At 28.8% G+C, this 22,900-nt stretch overlaps 2 protein-coding genes across 2 annotated transcripts in view; one reads left to right on the forward strand and one right to left on the reverse strand.

The window, feature by feature from the left end:
• The window catches only part of LOC123306156, a 62,389-nt gene extending 46,766 nt beyond the window's left edge, over window positions 1-15,623 (reverse strand). Inside the window, exons 1-2 of the mRNA XM_044888055.1 lie at window positions 15,611-15,623; window positions 9,895-10,118 (exon numbers count right to left, since the gene is read on the reverse strand). Of these exons, the coding sequence (XP_044743990.1) occupies window positions 9,895-10,118; window positions 15,611-15,623 (237 nt within the window). The remainder of the gene's footprint in view (window positions 1-9,894; window positions 10,119-15,610) is intronic.
• Window positions 15,624-17,284: 1,661 nt separating this feature from the next.
• LOC123306164 overlaps window positions 17,285-22,900 on the forward strand; it is a 110,446-nt gene continuing 104,830 nt past the window's right edge. The window contains 1 exon segment of the mRNA XM_044888066.1: window positions 17,285-17,293. Coding sequence (XP_044744001.1) covers window positions 17,285-17,293 — 9 coding nt within the window.

Below are 22,900 nucleotides of genomic sequence, written 5' to 3' on the forward strand. Positions count from 1 at the left end.
GAACATACAATTTTCTAATAGGCAGCCACATCAGTACAATCGTAGTCAAAAAAATGCAGCGCAGGTTATTAAGAATTTTTTTTCCAACTTGCAATCAAATTATGATTATATTTATTTCAAAAATTAATAATTGAATGAAGGAATAATTGTAAAAACTTCAGTTTCTTGTAGAAATCATTGATAGTTGAAAATTTTTTCTTCTAATATTTGCCGTTCTAGAAAATCCAAGACATGAATTTTTATAAAATAAAAAATTTAGGTTACTACTTTGTCTATTATCTGTTTTTGTGTTTCATTTCAGCAAAACCCATAAAAAATATTTTGTGTGCGATTGCACGTTAATCGTTTTCACAGGATTGCCAATCGTCCCGACTCTCTTAAAAAAAATCAAATAATTTTATCATATCTTGGAGAATGGCATTTGTCTCGCAAACTAACCTGTTACCTGTGGCTTTATTTTATAAGTAATTTGTTAGTAGTACAGGCATTAAAATTTTTATATCATTATTTTTTGTCCCGTTTATTAACTACGTATCCCACATAATTATTGATAAGATTTCAAAATATCCCGGAATGTCTGTTTTCAAAGTTAAAGCTACTCCTTCCGATATAAAAGATAAAACTTTGTAGGAATCACTTTTATTGCTAGGATTAGAAAGCGGAGGAATGTGCGGTGTATTGTAATAAATTTTTTAACTGAAAGCAGTTATTTTTAACTGTTATCAGTCGCGTAAAAAACACGTAAAATTGTGTCTTGGGCGGATTAAAAGTCTTTCGTTTTATATTCAATATCTAGCTGAATTTTCACTGTACTGAAGTCACTGTCTAGTCATTTAGAATAAAACAATCAAATACTTGAATATGCTTCATTTTGCCGTTTGCGACGATGGCTGCTTTACGTTAAGAAACATATTGCAAAAATAATTGGGTTGTATGTCCTGTTTAACTTAATGTCAAGGTCAGTAAACGCTAACGACGACGTAAGTAAAAATATAATCTTGACCCTTCAAGATAATATCTTTGTCGTTTAATAAACACACTTTCGAAAAAAATCGTAGAGGGAAAGTTTGGTAGACTCGCCAAAAGAAAGTAACTCACTAAATTGCAAGTATGTATTTATTAGTAATTTACCAAAGCAGCCTTTTTGTCCCAAGATCTATTTTGCATATTTGGTTAAAAAATATTTTGACGTGTATCACTTTTTATACTAATAGTATCATAATTTTGTATATATATGAACATTGCTCATATCTACGGGTTACACCACATACAAATACCTATTCATGCCGTCAACAAATTACATTATTTATTTATCTAAATAATAATTTTGAATAAATAAAATTTTTTAATAAATGTATTGTATAATTTATTTTTAAAAAGTAATATTTTTTAACAAATCTTTTTTAATAAACTAAAAATAAAATATTAATATTGATAGCAAAAAAATGATGTAAAATATAAACGAAGTAATACACCAAACCTTATAATTTACCAAGGATTTAAAATTTACTAAGTCATACGTAGACAATGTAGAATTTTTTGTTTGTTTGAAATAATTATTTGCTGATACCCTGTTAGATAGGGATTATACATGCAAAGTAATATAGTGTTGGCTTAAATGAGAAGGTAATAATTATCATTAACTATTTTTTGTTTGCTGCCAAAAAATGATATTATATGTACAAGATACCATTTATGGCAGCAAACATCTAAGCCAACACTATATTACATTTCGCTCATTTTCCTATCTCACAGTATATATTAGTAATTATATTTCAAAAAAAAATAAATAAATAAACTCACAGGTATCTATACTTATGTTGTCCGTATGACTTTGCACATAAACTAAACATTTGCAAGTGAACCACTTCAGTAATATACCTACTCAAATATTCATTTTCCGTCTTCATCTTACTAGCCACTCGTAGGACATACGATATACGGCAACTTTTTTTATGTCACAGTATTCACTTTCCAACACCCAAAGGCCAATTGGCCGAACGCCCAGATTCCTGAAAATCAGGTTTTTATTTGAACCCTTTAGCCAATTATAGCCTCCATGACTTTCATTTTCAAATTTTAGATTTTCCTGTCTACATACCAGAGGTGAAAAATCGTAGCTATTTCGAAAAATGGACGACGAATATTCAGATATACTGTCCAAATGTAAACGTAGAAATTTTCAGATATTCTAGTTAAAATGTCGGCACTGTAAGATTTTCATTTTAACCATATCAATTTGGTAGTAACAGAAGAAGATAGTGTTCGTTTCTTACCACTTGTTGGTGGTATACTCTTAGGCCCAAGTACTCAGCATGCTCATCTTCTAACCAAGCTATGTAATAGCTTGAATGTAATCATGATGAGTTCTTGGGCGTAACAGTATATCACCAATAAGAAGTAGGAGACGCTAGGCCAATTCAAAATGTACCGGAACCATCTTCAAAAGGCGAGATTTCTCAATATCTTCTTTCTCAGTTTTGTTAGTTCGAAAAACGTATACATGCTTCATATCTAATATGAGTATAGGGTAGATGAATAACAGGGCTGACTTTTAAAACCAAGTTTCCTTTTGTAAAATTTTTATCAAGCATCTGATTTAGCGAATACATCGTTTCATATAGAAAGAATATCATCGCGTTCATGTAACGCAAAATAAGTAAGTAAATTGTTCCTTTCCAAGGCTAACAATTCATATATAAATAACAATAATAATAATAATAATAATTGTTATTAAATTTTAATTAAAATATTTCGTTCATATTATAATAAGATTATAAACTAACTAATCTTATATCTGTACTAGTAGTACTTATATTATAATTGCATGTACAAAATATATGAACTAGCTGATGCTCGTGATTTCATACCAAATCATTACCTACTTGGCGGAAGAAAAAAGCTAGAATAGAATATAATAGAATCTATTTTGTTGATAATAAATTCTTCCATATTTATTACAAAATTGTTTGTTTTAGGTAAATTTCAGTTCCTGGTTACTTTATTCTAATAGGATGTTAGTTTATTCTGTGCTATTTTTGATTGAGTTAGATTGAGTTTAAAATAATTTCAATACAAACTTTCAATCATTACTTAAACGATTGTAAGATCGTGATTTTGGTCTAACTCACGGTCAGAATGTTAGATGCTCTGGTGTGTGTGATGTAAAGTCGCACTCACATAAACAGCGTGTTTGAAACTTTTTGTCTTATAATCAATAGTTACACAACTTTAATGTAGGCATTTTAACTATGCTTGATGTATTGGAATATTTTTTTTGTACACAAAGCTAATAAAATTTTGCCTTCTTGAAAGAAAGATTGCGAATTACAGTTCAAAAGAGGAACTAGACAACCTTGCCTAGTTTCTCCATTTAATGTTTTATTTAACTGCTAACTAACTTTCAATCTAACTGGTGGGACTAAATGGTGTCAAAATTGACGAAAAAACTGTTGATCTGTTTCAGATTTACGAATGACATTGCCCTGGTGGCCGGTAGACGATGTTAGTCCACAGATGGCCAATCAACACAACAATGATCAGAATTGTGTCCACAAACAATGAAGAAAACATTGAAATAGATGGTGAAAGGTTGAAACTGAAGGTTGACATAGAAGGTTAATAGTAGAGCAGCTCTATTTTGGCTTACTCATGTCATTCAAAAATAAAAAAGGGTTAGAGATTTCAGAAGAATTCCTAGAATTATTTTTTCCTAGAATTCTGAATTTACTCATCTCTCTTATGTGGATGTCTAGATACTCAACGGATCTTGCAAAAGTGTTCTTATAATTAAATGTGCACAGGTAGTGAGTTGCTAAAAACTAAGAAAAAAAAATCAAATCCAAATGATTTATCCGCACAAGCCAAAATGAAACAAGGCAGAATATAAGGACATATGGTGCGTATAGCGGAATAAAGTAGAGTGAATGACAATCAAGGAGGCGAAAGGCAACACGATCGAGAGATGAGTTTGCAAAATCAATAGAAGTGCCGTGGTTAACGTTGAAAAAGAACAGGACTCTCATTGGAATAGCCAGTAAGAACCATTGTAAAGTGGAGGACCATAGGAAAAAGCCAGTAAAAACAATTACCTTTTAAACATTAAAAATAAATAAATAAATGAAAAAAAAAGAAAATTAATTAATAGTATATTAATTAATATCCATCATCATCATCATCATCATCAATAAATTCAGTAAAAACCGCTATGTGTGTGTCTGTCTGTGGCATCGTAGCGCCTAAACGGATGAAACCATTTTAATTTTTTTGATATCATTTGAAAAGTAATTTAATAGAAAGTTCTTAGCTCAGTCTTTTGTACCCGAAAAAACTAAAAAATTGGCGATGATCTTCAAAATAGATTCATTTTGGAAAAGGCATGTTATATAATTTTAACATATAAAAAATTACTATGGAAATAAATGGTAAAATAAACCTGGCTCAATTCATTGCGAAAAGTGAAATGGAAATAATTAGGTTATTCAAAACAATAACTCAAAAGAACAAAGTCAACTCAAATAATATTTCCATTTCAATTAAAATATTTCCAAAAATTTGTTCCAAAAAATGATAGCTCTCTACGTATCCTTTTCATCTCATCTGATGTCCTGGACCATCACTTTGATATTGATTAAAGAAAGAGTGTTATAAGTTTAAAGTGTTTATTTGTGCGTCCGTGTGTTTCTCAGTGACATCGTATCCCTTAAATGGTCGCACCGACTTGATTAAGAACATTTTATAGCTAAGTTTCCAAAAATCGGATTACAAATAATAAATCGTCTTTGTCGGCGTTTTTTAAATATTGTAAATTTCACTTGTTAAGTTATTCTAACTTGTATGGTTACTTGCAGGGCTATGACAAAAAAATACCATCTGTACACAACATCGTTTTCTTGTGACGAACCCACATGGAAAAGCAGGCTACTTTTTTATAATATGTAGCATAGATTTACAAACATACATACATATTATATTGAAATTAATAGGAATATAATATTTCTAAAGTTTATAATGTAAATGTGAAATATCATAGAATAGTAGTAGTAGATACTAAATAGTAACTGTTATTTATGTCAACATTGAAAATGTAATACAAATTAGTCTAGCAATTATAGAGTAAGAAATATGAGCAGACATAAATATAATATCTATACTTATATTTATGCTGTGGAGTTATCTTATACACGGAGAATCATTTCAAAGGCTACCAAAAATCAGATGCGTCAAGTTTATTTAGACTAAAAAAACACAAAATCAATAACATTACACATATAGTAAATGATATAATTATTTCATAAAACAGACAATATTATTTTGACCTAATGGTACTTACATTGAGTGAAACACAAATGAATAGTCTGATGAAACGATATGGAAGTTAAAATAAATAAATATTTTCGCTTCAGATTTTGAATTTGGTTCTACAAACGGCGATATAGAACACACACATTGAAACAAGTGAAATTTACAAAATTTAAAAAACTCCTGACAAATTTTTTCGGGTACAAAGCCCTTAACTCGCACTTGAAACATCTATAAGAACACTCTCCACTAAACTTCTTTTTTCCTTAAAGCCTTGTTCTAGCTGAACCGATTTTGAAGATCATCGCTAATTTTTTATTTTTTTTGGGGTGCGGAACCCTAAACTCGCACTTGAAATACAACTAAGTACACTCTCTATAAAATCACCTTTCAAACGAAACAAAAAAAAAATCAAAATGGTTTCATCCGTTTAGGTGCTACGATGCCACAGACAGATACATACATAGCGGTCAAACATTCCTTTTTTTAGTTCGGGGATTAAAAACAAAGCGGATCATGTAGGCCTACTACAATAAGTATTATTTAATCTATCATAAGTTTTTAGAAAGGCTTATGTATAAACTCTTCAGAAGCACAATTAAAAAATATACCAGAGATTATTTTTGAATATATTGATGGAAAGTGGCTTTTACTACCAGACTATAGCATTTAGTTTTAGTATCTAGCGCATATTCTTCTTCTCTTCATGTATTATATATTTCTTTAACCACATCCACTTCAGTATAAATAGATTTGTTTGCAATATAAATCCACCATGATGCAAGAGTAGGTACAAAGTGGATGACGAACGCAAGAAATTTAGTTTTGTGTATTTACAGTGTAATAAATGAATTGAAAAATACATTTTTAAAAAGCTTTTAAATCTAGTGTGCTCTGCTGTTAGCTATTTAATGCACATTTGCAGGGTGTCAATGAGTTGGAAAAAGTCAAAACTTCACATTTTTATTTCTAGACGAAGAGCTTGTGAAGGTTTGTGAAATGGAAGAAATAAAACTGTATTTTATTTTGAAGTATGCTCTGAACGGTGCTAATTTCAAGAAGTTTTGGCTATCAAAGAAAAAGGAGATATAATTTTTTTGAAATGAGCAGCAATCAGAATATGTTCCAAGGAGAAATAGCTGTTTCGTTTTATTTTTGTCATTTTTCAAAATTTCACCAGTTCTTGGTTTATTTTACTTTTCTTTAACATTATTTTTGAAAGCATATTACAAACTCACATATATATTTAAGTTACGATACACAATGCCTGAAAGTTTTATTGACAGACACAAAAGTCACATGCGATAAATAATAGTAATATTTATTTTCTTCAGCTCTCAATATTATAAAAAGTAGACTGTATAAATTTTAATCGTTATTTTCTCAGAATTAAATATGAAACTTTAATTTGTCTCAAAAATTGTACACCAAATTTAAAAACTACCATTGATTTTCGTATTTTATAATTACTATAAGCACTAAGTAGAAGTAATTCTACCTAGAAGCTCGTCAATGGTTCATTTTATTGACAAGGATAGAAAAAGATACTGATTACTGATTTCAACTTTATTTTAGTCTTGAATTTAGCAATATCGTAATTATTTTCAATATTTAATATTTTCCATTATCATCCATTGCGGCTTAGGGACAATATTTTGAAATGAGTTCCTAGAGAAAAATATTCTGCCACCTTTAGATACACATTAATCAAGAAAATGGCGCAGTTTTTTTAATTAAAAATGGATTTAGATGTGAAATGACATTTGATCTTTGGTTATAAATCAATTATTTCTCATTTGTTTATTTTATTTTCTAAATAAAACAAGAAGTGTTTGAGCCCATTGGAAAACTTCGTTTTTATGAACTATATCCATAAAGTGATTAAACCATGAATAATATTATAAAGTCTACAATAAAGTCTGATGATTTCAAAGCTTAGGTTGCATTAAAATGTGCAAACTTTTTTTTTTATATTTCTCTAAATTTTTAGTTAACAGAACTATGAATAAATTAATAAAGAAAGCTAAATGAGGGCTTTACCGAAATTATTAAAAACTTTTAGTAAAAAGTGCAAAGATAATATTATTTAGAACCATTGTGTATAATGAAAATATATACAGAATATTAAAACTAAAACATATTATATTCAAAAACTTCAGTGATCTTTCGTTAGGTAAATGTGCATAACACCAGAACTAAAATTGAAAACTTTCATTTTAAACAGACTGATTTAACTATACATTTTCTCTTTAAAATTGTTAAAATACAGTGCAACCTCGATATAACGAATCTGAAGGGAACCAGTAAATATTCGTTATATCAAGTAATTCGTTGAACTGAGGTTCGTTATGTTGAGGTTAGATTGGTCTAAAATTCGTTATAAAGAGGTAAAAGAATAGTTTTATTCACCTCAATATGTATTACGTACTTATACTAATAAATGATAACACATTTTTATCAAATTACTACATATGTATATGTATTTGCTATGTATTTAAAAACAATTAGGTAGATAATAAATTCGTTATATAGAGGTTGTACGCAAAGAATATTCGTAATGTAGAGGTATATTTTATATTGACTCTTATGGACAATTCAAGGGGATTACGAAAAATTCGTTAAATCGAGGAAATCGTTATATTGAGGTTCGTTATATTAAGGTTGCACTGTATAAATTATTTGTAATATGTATGTACATAGTTAACATATAACTTCCGAAATATTCGAATTCAATTTTCATTTCATGAAATAATGTTTTCGAAAATTTATTTATATAAATTTATCTCTAATAATTACATATACAGTGAATAACCACTTTATTATTCTGTAAATGTAATTAAAATTAATGTAATAATTATTGAATTTAATATTAAAATATACTTTTCTGTACAAAATATTGAATAAAAATCAGCAATCTTATTGATTAAATAAGTAATATTATGTATAGTACCTGGATGATTGGAAAAAGACACAAATTTTATCATTAATGTTAGTACCGTTTAAAATCTCTTCACACAAATACCAATTTGAATGTCCCGGTAATGCACTTTATTTCGTTAAATATCTTAGAAAGAATATCTAATACAGAACTACTAATAGAGTAACGTTTCTATAAATTATCTACTAAATTTATTCGTTCCTCTCATGAACACTATGTTGTTCCTATTCATATTTTAAGTATTGAAATTGATATCCAATTTTTGTTCATAAAAATAAATATACACTAATCAAAAAAGAATATCAATCAATCCAGTTTGAAATTTAGAGAAGAGAGGAAAGGTTGTTTAATGTGAGCTCATGGTTTGAGACAAAAACTTATTTTATTTTATTCATAAAAATTCATTCATTGACAGGGTCAAATTGTTGATGTTGAAGTTTATATGAACCCCTGTAATTTTGGTGGCGAAAAGGGGATGATAGTTTGTATGAAAATTCGTACTTAACTGATTTTAAAAATTATTTCACCTATAATCAGTTATGGAATTTGATGAAACTCAGTGGAAGGGGTAATTTTGATCCAAAAAGTATAAAAATCAGGTTAATTTAATGATTGGATGCAGAGTTTCTGAGATATCGCAATATTTGAATCGATTTTAGTCCGTACCTCAAAAAATATTCGACCATTCGTCAAATTCACTCGATTTTTGTACTTTTTGGGTCAAAATTATTTTATATTCTGAGTTTTATCGAAATCGGAGATAAAAAAAATTTCTCGATTTTTTGCAATTTTTTTAAGGGGTCTGTCTCCTAAAATATCAAAATCGAGAAAATCTCAAAAAAGTTTTTTGTTTTATGATTAGATGAAACTCAGTGGATGGGGTAGTTTAGATAAAAAAATCAGGGTAATTTAATGATTGAACCTATAGAAAGCTACAATGTCAGCGAGTATCAAGGCCAAACCTTCATTTACAAAAAAGTTGAGGGCTATAACGTGATAGTCTTTGTTTTTAAAGGAGAAATTTCCCAGCAAAGCGGGCGGGTATCTTCTAGTACATATATAAATATACAAGAATTCCTCGTATAAATATATAAGATTAGTGAAACAAAAGCATGCTACACATCATGCTTCATAAAAAGGACATGATACGTGTTGTGTGTTATGACAGCCATAGTTTACCGAGGACAAACAATTAATTTAATTAATGGTTGCGATGGACTGGTGTAGTGCATGGTATATACATGAAAGAGGTGCATTTAGCTTCCCAATATACTTGAGGAACTGTTAATTGAGATTATCAACAAGAAAGGTGGTAAAACACATAAAAATATATGACATGAATATATCGCGACCTCATATATGTTTTTTACCACCTAACTTATTCTATCCTAGGAAAACTACTAAACATTTTTGGTTGAAAAGTGGCTTTGAATTTCCAATAACTTTCAGTGTATTGGTGTAGCGCATTCACGTTCAATTCTTTACCTCTCAAATAAGCCCTGATAGATCCTAAAAAAAGCAAGGTAACAAATTTACATCCCTGCATATATTGCGTATTTTAAAGGAAATAAAAAGTGTAACGTGTTTATTTTTGCTGAAAATATAAGGAAATGGTTGCATTTATTTGATAGCTTTAGTTCTGTGAAGACACTCACCTTAATAATTCCAACTGGATGAGCACCATCATAAATATATAAATGATCGTTACAATCTAACGATAGTAAATCAAATCGTAACATAAAACGTTGTAAGATTGAATGTGTTTGAAATGTAATAAAACAATTCAAATGACGTTCATTCTGTGACCATAATACGGCACCATTGATTTTTCTATATTGATGCTGCAAAAAATGATTTTTGCACAAGTTTTGCATTGAATCTGTAACAAATACAAAAAAAAAAAATTTGAATTATATTCACAGAATAAAGATTTATAAAAGTTTAAAAAATCCAACTCAATTTTTCTTATCTTCTATTGTTGTACAGAGTGTAAGAAAATATTGTTACTCTGTCGCTTTCTTAATAAAAAACGATGTCACGTTAATTCAAGTTTAGTATATTAGTATTTGTATAAGAAATCTTATACTAGTTACAATTAATTATTCAACCAACCAGATTTTTCAAAAAATACAAAAAAGCTGAATGTTGAGAAAACATGAGTTTGGTGAGGCAAATCCATAAAAAACAGCTTTCGCCCGTGGGTGCTACATAAAATATTTCAAACCTTTTCTGTCCAAAAAAATTGTGATATCAAATTTTTACAGATATTTTAAGAATGAAATGGATTCTTTTTAAAATTTAGTACTTTTTATAAGAAAGGAGTTAAAAGTGCATGTGATGAAAAGTTGTATGTGTTTAACCCGTTAGCATTCGCGTCAACCGTTCCGTAATCCTTAGTCGCGTGATGAGAGATTTGCTCACGCGTTCTGTTCATGCGTCAAATATTTTGTGCATAAAATATTCTTTAATTTTTTAAATAATAACCCCTACATAAAAGCAGAAAATAATCCAAATAATTAAATTCACTTCACCATATTTCTATCACAAGTTTTTTTTAATTTACTGAGTGCGGCTTATAATAAACAAACGAAAGTACATGAACAGGCCCAAAAATTTCCGAAATAAATAATTTTTCGCTTACACCTTAAACCTTCTAAAAACAGAAGATAGAACTGAAAAATTCACAACTCGAAAATAGATAAAATTGGAAAATATTTCAACCAATCGGAAAATGAAATTTATTTCAATTTTGAATCGAGCGTGACCAAAATATTTGTAACGTGAGTGTTGATGTTTTAAGTTCACGGAAAAATAGTTCGAACAAACGTGGCCTGTTACTTCATAAGGAAAAACGTTATTTTATCAATTTTAATCTTCCTTTTAATAATGTTATACTGTGTAATCTTGTAATAAGGAAAAACTTGTTAAACCAAAACTATGTTAAAAGCTCATCAAGCCTAAAATGATTTAGACTTGACGTGTTATAAAAATGAGTGTTAATTCATTTAGGATATTCTATCTTTCGGGACAATGAATTTTATATAGAAGAGAGGAACAAATTAGTTTTGACACAAACCATCTGAAACATTCTGTAGATATGATTTTTACAAAACTACATTTGATATAAAACATATATAAAGAACATATCATGTATACTTTTTTTAAACAATTTATGTAAAAGTTTTGTGAATGTGGTTTTTTTTCTCCATAATATTTTGTGGTTTTTTTATTTATATAAAATTTTCTTATGCATGTAATTTTAAACAAGTTTTTAAGAAAAAGGATTTTAAGTTTTGTTATTTATTTTTTATATTTTGTTACTTGTGAAAAGTGGGTTAAATCATACACAGACAGTATAACTTGTTTATAAATTACAAAATTTGAAAATATTAAACTAAAAAATTCATAAAGCATGTTTTTTATTTTAAGCTACTTGATGTGAAAACTTAAAACTGTTCTTGTGTTTAAAATAATCTTTTCTAAAACTTTCGTACGAGATATCTTTAAACTTTAATAAATTCAATTTAAACCTGCAGGGAATCAAAATAGGGAATCTGATTGTGGTACATACTTTCTGATAACCCTTAAATCATATTAAATCGTGAAATGAGCATCTTATATTTGATCGGGTAATGATCATCCTCTTCGAAGACAAAGTTTTTGCACAAGTATTCATTTGGTTGTATTATTTTTAAATAGTTAAACTGTCATGATGTAGCTAATATGTCAAAAACTCCGAGCCCATAATTCCAAATCCCAAAGAAAACCAACAAATGCGATAGATGGTAGACATGGAAGCGAAGCTTGATTTGATGAAGTTCAGCCTTCATAACCATGCGACAACGTGGTGGTTAGAGGGTTATGCTTCTCTTATGTTAGTTATTGAGAAAATTATTTGAATATATTTATGTTAATATCTCGCTTCAATTTTAAACCATTTAAAACGAAAAATGTTTGTAATATGTACGGTACAATTCATTTTAAATCTTGCGATCGAGTTATCATAGTGATATTCTGATTTTCAGTTTTAGTTATATTTTCTCCTAGCAAATTCACTTATGCAATGCGTCAAAGTGCGGGTCAGCGGGTATCAACGTTGAGCTCGCTTCAACCTGTTAAATATTAAATATGAAAATAAAAATTATAAAAAAAAATTTTTTTTTATTAATATTATTTTTCACGGTTTTTATGCCTTGAAATTCGGTACTGCCTCCACAGTTTGAGCTAGAGGTTGAAAATGAGTAAGTGTATTGGAAAAGTGTCAAGGATGTGCCTTTTAAGGGTACTAAAAGCCAAATCAAAGAAGAAAGCTATCATTTAGGGTTTTTGCTTTAATCGTAACGATTAAGTTATTCGTATTCGTATACGCCAATTTTTGTGAACAATATTACCTTTATTCTCACTTATAACGGTGTGATATTAATGTATATAAAAATCCATGATATTTCAATATATTTAATAAGGTTTCACTACATATGTAATAAAAGAGAAAAAAAAATTAGTTTCTTATTTGAATATTCTTTATCCAAATGAATCACTGTGGCGACTATTATGTGTATGGATAAATCATTGAAAAATCTAAATCTATGAAATTGATCATATTTCAAAACAAATCCCAACTTTTAAACAAAATATAATACAAAGCATAGATAAAAGGCTCCTAATTCGTAATATTACATCGAAATTTCAAACTTCTATCATAAACAATTAAGGCTGGGCGTTGATATACCAGTCAAAACAATGCCTTTTCCCCCTGAAAGATTTCTGGTTTTAAACAATATATAAAAAGAAAAATAAAAAATAAACCATCAAAATCGGAGCTGTTTTTGACTCCCTAAGAATGGCTATTTTGTGAATCCCTTTATGCGACTAATACTGTTTCCCTATACTGTATTTTTGGTAGCACATGAACGTTCTAAAAGACACTTGTTTGCAAAAAGTGTCTTTCAATTTTAGGAATATCGACGAAAGATATTTTTCATTAGTTTCATGATATATGGCACAAAAGTCTAGTTTGCCATATGACACAAAAGTTCTCGTGCCATCTCTTGCTAGAAATGTGAAAACTGAAAGCAATATTATTTTGATTAACTCACATTTATTTCCCTTAGTATAGTTCAAGTGCTTGGACTATTATTCCAGTTTTAACCATTACCATACAGTTTGAAAATTCAAAGTAGGTACCTAATATTCATATTTTTATTGAATTTTGAGTCATCGAAAAATATTAGTTGAAGTTATTGCTGATCGTTCAGACAAGAAACGTGTAGGCTTGTAGGGTTTTTAATGTTTCAATCGTATACTTTCTATGATTATGTACCTTAGAGTCAACTGTAATGATGACATGTTGAAGAGAGCGCCTTCAGGTATAATCAACGGGGGTAATTTGAGATACATAAGGGTATGAACCATGGTCCATTATGATGTTGTACCATGGTTTACACGTGTGTAAAAAAAACAACAAAAATATATATATCGATTCTAGGTACTAAACTTTTCCCAACTATTTATTCAAGGTACCTATTGATATGTTAAAATACAATAATAATTAATATTATTGTTGTAATAAAAGTTATCCTTTTCATTTTATAACAAAGCATATGAAATCAAATAAAAATATATAAGTACTAATAATAAGAAAAAAATTGAATTATATATATTAATGGGGTTTAACCTCTGTTTTTCTCTCATACGCCTATAACAGAAGCCACCCACACCATTATTTGCTAATCTTAATTTTTTTAACTACATCCAAATTTACAATTACATTTATGATGTGGGTGGAATCGGTTACTTCGTTCTTGTCAAAGCGACGACAATGTGATTAATTCTACCATTAATTATAATCGATCACACTACCGCTGCCTGGATTCGAACCCGCAATCAATGTCTAAGTAGACAAACGGTTAAAGTCTATCGCCCTAGACCGCTCGGCCACTTAGGCGCTTAGAGCCTATATGGCCGAGCGGTCTAAGGCGTTAGGCCGTTCGTCTGTCTAGACTTAGGTTGCGGGTTCGAATTCAGGCAGCGGCAGTGTGAACAATTATAATTAATGGGAGTGCAGAATTGATCACATTGTCGTCGCTTGGATAAGAACGTAGTAACCGAATCCACCCACATCAAAATGTAATTGTAAATATGTATGAAATTAAAAATAAATAAAGGTTAACAAATAATGATGTGGGTGGCCTCTGTTATAGGCGTATATGTCATAGAAACGGAGGTTAAACCCCATTATTATTATTATATTATTATTATTATTATAATAAGAAAAAAATTATACTTTTTTCCTTAAAGACTCATAACAAATAGGTACTTACTTACTGTCTCAGAATAACATTAAATGAGTATTATTAAATTAAAAAGTTTTTTACATCGAGGGGTGCCAGCATGTCTTATAACAACGATAAAATACGAAGAGCGCGTCAGTTTTTTTTTATGTCTAATACGTTACTGGATGTTTAAGAAACTCGGTTTTAAATTAAAACTTCAAAGGTCAAGGATTCTTCGACTAAAGTGCGCAATTATATGAATCCTAAAAATCAAACACTTGGCGAGTATTTAAGAAATTTATAACCTCAAATAAAAGTATGGTTTGCAAACGAAAAAGGTTATATGTGTTGTAATAAATGTAAAAAAATGTTATTTGTCGTTTTTGAGAAATTGCAAACATACAGTTTTAAGGCCATTTATACAAGAACATTAAACAATGTTTTCATGATATTTAATAAATATTCGCATAAATGAGTGTTTTTATTCGGAAGCCCTCAAGAACCGAATCGGTTTTGATGATTTTTTTTAAATATATTATTTAAAGATACTTTTCAAAGGAAAGAAATAATCCGAAGGGGAAAAGGCAATATCCCAACTGATATATCAACGTCCAGCCTAAATCACTAATAATAGAAGTTTGAAATTTTGAGAGGATATTGATTTTATATTTTAGGTCTCATTTAAGAATGGATTTTTCGGAATTAATCCCCTAAAGGGATGAAAGTTTGTATGAAAATAATTACAGATTTTGTCATTTTTGAGTTAACTATTTAACCGATTTTAAAAATTCTTCCACCTATAGAATGCTACATTACTAGCAAGTAACATGCGCTGTATTTTATTTTGAAAAAAATTGGGTTCCATACCAAAATCTAAATCATTAAAACTCTATTTAATTAATGTAGCGTACAAAGAGGGAATTCAGTGAAGGTAAGGGAATTGAATACTATACCGTGGATAACTGCTTATTATTGATATTGTTGTTAACAATATTTGTGAAGCTAAAATAAATTACCATTCCTCTTGCTTCCTTCATCCTTATAATTGAAGGTATTTATTTTTGATATACACTTCAGTGTAGGAACCTACGCAGTGTACCTACGCGTACCATTTCTTAAAGGTATTGAAGTTGGGGTGTAATATTTTGACCAGAATTCATCCTCAACCGATCTGATTTCTCCCAAATCAAATAAACAGGATTTAATATCATTATTTGATATTTCGAATGGCAGTCTTAATATTCATATTTTCTCAAAGCCCATAATACCAGGCTAATTTTGGCTCCCTCTGTAATTCTGTTCTCCATTCTTATAGTTCCCTCACCTTGTAGCTTCTCTACAATACTTGAATATATTTTCAAGGAATTTCATAAAGAATCCGTTTATTTCATTTTGAATTCCTAAGAGTTGATTACCAAAATTATTCGAGATGGGTTTTACTGTATTAGAAATCCAGTGAAAAATTTCTTTAACTAATAGTTCATCTAGCTTTTCTTGATCAAATTCGCTGCAAATGGTTTTAGTGCAAAGCGCCATGGTGTTTTCCACCTCAATGGGTCGATTACATATTATTAGTTTTAGGCACTATATTATGTTTGGCAAATTTAATAACTGTTTACAATTGTTTTGTCAATTGGTTTTCAACAATACACGGTGTTTATTCATCAAAATTCTGCATTGAAATCCAAACGAAACATAAAAAAAAAAAAAAATTTTAATCGGAGCGGTTCTAGGGTTTCCTAAGATTGCCTCTTTTAGGTATTAATTGATGTGACTAAAATTTAGGCTGTAAGTTATTTGTTTATTATTATTACAACGAAACTTTGTTTTCGAAACGTTTTACTACTTTAAAAAAAATTTGTTATGGTAAATGGTTCTTGAGAGCCTTAACTGATTGATCACGTTAAAAAAAAGCAATCGCTTACTGAATCAGCTCTTAAAATATGTCCAGTAAATAAAATAAAATCAAACAACCAACTGAATTTAATTTTTCCACCAAAGTTTCCCCTCGATTCACCAAATTATAAATTTCTTTTTCCTCTGAATATTTCAAATGCCAGTATACATTTTGTAAGTTTCTTTAATGATAAGGATGATATTTCAGCCTTTCTTGGAAAACATATGAGCACGATACCAATACTTTTATTAACGATTCTATGTTTTTTTGTATTTTTTTAAAAGGTGACATTGCTTGTTTTTACATAATACAATTGATTTTGACTTTAAAAGGTGATCAATTTCCTTTCTTGAACTCTTTGTACTTGCTTTTATTAAGAACATTTTCTGTTTTAGTATAATAGTTGTCAATTACCATGTTTTTCATCTTGTAATATTGTTAAATGTTTTCTTTAATATAAGATATTCATTTTTAAACATTTATATTCTTGTATTTCCTTTTTCTTTTACTTTCTATGTAACACGAATTTAAACTGGTGTACGAATATACTATTATAATGACAGTTGTTTCTCTTTTTATCCAAACCCCAAATGATTTGTAACATAGTATTTTTTGTTTGAAAAATAGAATTTATTTTTAACAGAATATAGTTTATGTTTTGTATTGATTAAACATTGTGTTAGATAGGAAGGAATATTTATTTATGTGAAATATGGTATGAACAAAAATAAGAGATAAAAGCTTAAACCTGGTAACGTTAAAGATAGAAAAATAATATAAGATAGAGAAAATATCAATCTTAATTTGAAAGATTTAAGACTAACAATAGTTATACTACAAGGGCCAATGTAGTCAAAAAACCTATGAAATGGAAACATGACTTTGGTAAGTTTCTATTTGCTTGCTTTCAACTTTTCCGTAATTAGCTTTTAACTTAATATTATTTTATTATTATACCATGTAAATACATCAAGGTATACTAAGTTTAGTCTCCAGATTGTAATACTTAAAACTATTGACGCTACGTAAAAAATTTTGGTATAAGGTGTTCATAAAATCACCTAATTAGTCCGTTTTCGGATGTCTGTCCGTCTGTCTGTCAGTCAACACCTTAACTCAAAAACGAAAAGAGATATCAAGCTTAAAATTTTTTACCGCGTTCAGTACATTAAAAGTGAGGCCGAGTTCGTAAATGAGCAATATAGGTCAACTGGGTTTTGGGTCAGTAGACTAATCTTGTAAACCGTTATAGAGAAAGAACAAAATTTTAAATGAAAAAAACTTGTTTGAAACGTTTTTAGTAAACATCAAAGTTTACCCATGAAGACACAAATATATTTTTAATTTATACGTTACATATTATGTATGTGTTTGTTTGATTATCAAAATATCCACTGAGGAAGTGAGAGAAAAAATACTCTTATTACTTTGTGTGTAAGAGTGGCTATCTTTCTTTACTTAAATGACGCAAAAAACAAGAGATTGCGTAATCTACACTGTCTTTACAGGATCTACATTGTTTTCACTTGTTTTTAAAATAGTTTTAAAACATCTCTTATTTGACACCAAACTAGATTAATAATTTATTAAACGACTCATCAAATATATCCAATGTTTTAATCCTTAGGATAAATCGTGGATGTCTTGATAGATAAGGATATACTCATTGTTGAATCTAGTTTGATCAATAAAATTACAAATCTTAAATACGCAATAATGAGTAATTTAGAGTCAATTCCGTTCAAGCGATTAGGGTGGTGATAGGAAGTGTTCGCATTAGCTTATGGGCTTATACCTCGAGCAAAACAAAGACCAAATAAACGTTTTGAATTTAAACAAGAAAGAGTCTCTTCAGCAACTGAAAATGGCACATTGAATAAAAAATGCGCACTATTGCCTCACGTGACTCTAGTATTATTCTTTGTACTTTTCCAGAGCATTCATTTGATAATAAGATGACACACGTTATTAAATTTTTTTAATTTTTAAATATTGGTATCTAATTATGAAAATTATGAAACGAAATAACCCAACAGTTGAGAAACTGAAAAAAAAGCACACAATGGTTCAAATATTGAAATCAATTTAATGGTTTAAGCACTATGAGAGAAAATTCATGTGTACTGAAATAAAAAAATTAATTAAGCAATTTCAAAATAACTATAAAAGTGAAATAAATTGTGCCATCTTCTAAATCACGCTAGGTATGATTATCAAAACTTTTTATTTAAATGAGTAATTCTTGTAAAAATTTTGACTTAAATTTATATATTGTTGAAGTTAAAACTTATATAGGCGCGTTAAACGATTTTCGGTAGGTATATCTATACTCTAATATTTTAAGAGAGTGGCCTAGTGGTAGAGTAGTGGATACCGATATCGGAGGCCTGCATCCAATCATCTTAATTTTTTTTCTTTTTATTCATAAATTATTTCATTTAATTTATCACACATTTACCTCAAATCTGGGTGGAGGAATGAAAATCTATTTTTCAAATGTCATATAACCTCTGTGTTATTCATACTAATTTATTTACCTGTTATTACTTCTTCGAAAAGTATTTTTGTTTTTAATCAAAAGAACAAAAATAATTTTCTATAAAGAAATATTTCTTCAATTGGATTAAATATCAATTTGAAAATAACCATACCATTTGATACAAATTAGAAAACTTTTTGTTCAAATTGGTGGAATGTGTGTGTACCTATGCGTACGTAAAAACTATTCATATAGATTCCTGACAAAGTGAACTTTTACTTTTGTTTCCAACAAAAGAGATGGGACGCAAAAAGATGTATTGAAGAAGCAAAAAAAAAAAGAAAAACTGGAAAGGGAAACAAATATAAATTATCTTATTAAATGAAAGAAGAAAAAAAACTTTTTACATTATACTTTTGTCAATGTAAGCGAAAAAAAACATACGTTAAGTGTCGTGACGCACACAAAAGTGTTACCATTAAAAACACATCTGCTAAACATCACAAAACGTTTATATAAATGTTGTGTTATATTTTGAAATTTTTGTATTGAACCCGTCAGTACTCGCGTTATGAGCATTTCGCTCACGCTCGATTTAAAACATAAATAACTTTTATTATTCAAATGATACATGTGTATATGAGCTATGAATTTTTCGGAATAGGTAATATTCATGTATTTTTTTAATATTTTTAATTCATTGTTTACACCGTTATAACAAAGTAAAAAATATCAATACTGCTTAAAAATGCTGTATTTAAGTGTAAAAAAATTTTTAAAATACATTATAATTTTGAGATATTGAAACGCAGTTTTTTGGCGCTCTCTGTTGATGACGTATAAGTACGTGATCTGTGAATTGGTGACAGTTCAATGTATAATTTACACTTTAAAAAAATGAATTTACAACACAGAATTTACACTCGTTATGATTAAGTTTTTAACTAAATATAAAATTTTCTAATAAATGTTATAATAAATTATTAAGTTTTCTAATATCATACAGTATGTCAACAAATTGGACAAGCCGGTAGGTACTATGATGTCACGTCCGAATAAAAATTTGAATTTCCGTTTTAGAAATTTTTAAATGCCATCACTGAATTTGAACTTTTATTAATTAATTCGAAGTAATTAAAAAGATATTAATTACTAAAATAATGGTTTAGTGGAAATGTCCAGTCATTAAGGTTACAAAAGAAAAATATTTGAACCAAATTTAAATTTCATGAATATTCTCTATTGTTTAACCAACATACATGATTTAAAAATATATCGTTTTCAAGTCCTCCAGAAATTCTGGTCTTTTTTTTCATAACGCGGATAAACGAGTAACTTAAAAAGTATTATCTTCGCATATTTTCGAGCCTATTCGTGTGCTTTCGTAGGTTTAATGTTTCTTGTTTAAACGATAGGAGTACGTGATTTGTAAAAGTAATGAGATTTTTTTTGTAAATTTTAGTGATAATTTTTGTAACAATAATTAATCATTTTTAATTAATTTTAATAATAAGTTTCATAAATTCCGATAACGTTGATGTGGGTACGTCTTTTTTAAATTTATTTATGTTATAATAATACATAATCTATAAATAAGCATATTTATTTTCTATATAAAATACGCGCCTGAAGATTAACAAACGATTGTCGCGAGTGCTGGCGGGTTAAAACTTATTTTAGAAAATGAAACCTAGAATAAAATTAATCTTAAAATAATTAAATAATCTGAACAAATTTAATGGAAATTTAAGTTTTGTAAGCTGAAATTGTAACATTGTCTATAAAATTATTAGAGATATTTATAAAATTCATGATTCATATTTGGCATTGACCGCAAAAAGACACAATTCTTCCTTTTCAGTCAGTCGGTTTAAAGCACACACACAAAATCTATATAATGTTAAGACTCATGCTACTAATAACTTTTTAGGCAGCTCTTCCCTTTTTTAACCCATTCCAAACAAAAAAAGAGGAGGTTATCATAATTCGACTGTATTTTTTTTTTTAATGTGTGTTGCCTCAGAATGTTTGTTCCCTTACTGGGTGAACCGATTTTGATGATTCTTTATCTGTTTGAAAGCTGGTGCTTCCGGTGTGGTTCCATTTCATTTGGGTTCAGTTCTACTAGAGAGTTCTAGACAACGACATCCATGAGAAAATCATAAAAGTCTTAAATTTTCATTAAGTATGTACGACAAGAGGGCGAATAACTCAATTATCACGCCAACCGATTTCGATGATTCTTTTTTTAGTGACAAATTAGTTAGTGTACTTCAGATTCGCTAAAAATCACAAACTAAAAAAAAAACTTTTAACAAAAAGAAAACCGACTTCAAAAGAAAAACTTTTCTAAAACAAATTAATATGCACTAAAGTTGTTTCCTTGGCTGACACCGACTCCAAAAATAACAATAACTATATTATATTATCGTTATTTTTTTACTTTATAGTGCATATTAATTTGTTTTGGAAAAGTTTTTCTTTTGAAGTCGGTTTTATTTTTGTTAAAAGTTTTTTTTTTTTTTTTTTTGTAGAAAACAAAATTACATATAATTTTTGAATTTCGTTTACCACATCAATAATTTTAAAGTAATGAACCAATGAATATTTTGAAAATCATACGATCTTAAAAACTTTCTAACTATTGTAAATAACTCACAAAGTTTTTCTTCCTCATGTATATTGTATGTATATACAATGTTTGTGTATACTATTTATATATTTTAGATATGCATGAAAGCAATTGATTTGCTCAATGGTGAGTAACCACCATTTTATATCTTACATAGTGAATGTAGAAAATTGATAAAAATAAAATTAATGTAATTTTTATGTATGTATATCTTCTTGTTTATGTTTGAGCCATCTCGGCACTATATTCGACAACTGGAGTAAGAAAACTTAAAATAAAAATATGAACTTAGGCCTACCATAAAATTTGTGACCAATCTTCAAAACACTATTTGGTAGGTACGTAAGAGATTATTTATCTTAATCAAGGCTAGGTAAATAGTAAACGGGAGTTTTAATTTTTATTAATTTATAGTCATACTAGCGGCCCCGACGGACGTTGTCCCGTAAAAACGTAACTCCAATTCATGAATACCTATACTACGTTTAGCCTGTCCGCTAAACCCATCCCGCTAAACCCCAATTTAACTCCTATTTATTGGAGTGGCCTGACCTTCGACCTTTGGCCTGACCTTTGATAGTAGAGCTCGCTGCGCTCGCATATGGCTCTAATAAATGCCTATTGACAATACCTGAATACTATTAAAAATACATAGTACACATAGTATACATAATGTGATATGATTTATATGCGCTCCCACCATTTAATGAAATTTCATTTTTTTGGTACGGAGCCCTCAAAAACAGTTGTACTGGACCAAATTGTAAATCTAAACCATCCTCGAATCCCCTTGAACTCACACAAAAAATTTCATCAAAATCGGTCCAGCCGTCTAGGAGGAGTTCAGTCACATACACACGAACACAAGAAATATATATATTAAGATTCTTCATGTCAAATTATTTTTTATCCTTTTTTTTTTTAAATATATCAAAAGGTCTGATAATGTTAAAAATTCAAATGATTTATTTTAAAAAAATATTAAAATGTAGCAGTTATTAAGTTCAATCTTTCAACTTGTTCTTGAAATCTGATTCTAAATTACATCGTATAGAATACAAGGGTATTTTGCAGAATTGCAAAGCTGATGAACTAATCAGACTCCCTGTCAATTTCGGGTATGAGAATATGTTGTAAGTACTGTGCAGATATGGTTTTACATGAATAGTAGGAGTTTAATTTAAATAGTTAGGAATAATCACACAAATTTCAAAAAATTTTAAAGCTGGAACAATTTAAAAAAATTTGGTATGTGTAGCTTTTGGATGTTTTGGACACAGAATGTCTATAGTCAAGTGATTCTTTTGGCTTAGCTTGCCATCTCTTTTAATATTATTTCATTACCCATATAGTAAGAATAAAAATGTTAAAAAGCGGCCTT

This window comes from Chrysoperla carnea, chromosome 1, assembly GCF_905475395.1.
Source record: "Chrysoperla carnea chromosome 1, inChrCarn1.1, whole genome shotgun sequence".
In the NCBI taxonomy this organism is placed as follows: domain Eukaryota; kingdom Metazoa; phylum Arthropoda; class Insecta; order Neuroptera; family Chrysopidae; genus Chrysoperla; species Chrysoperla carnea.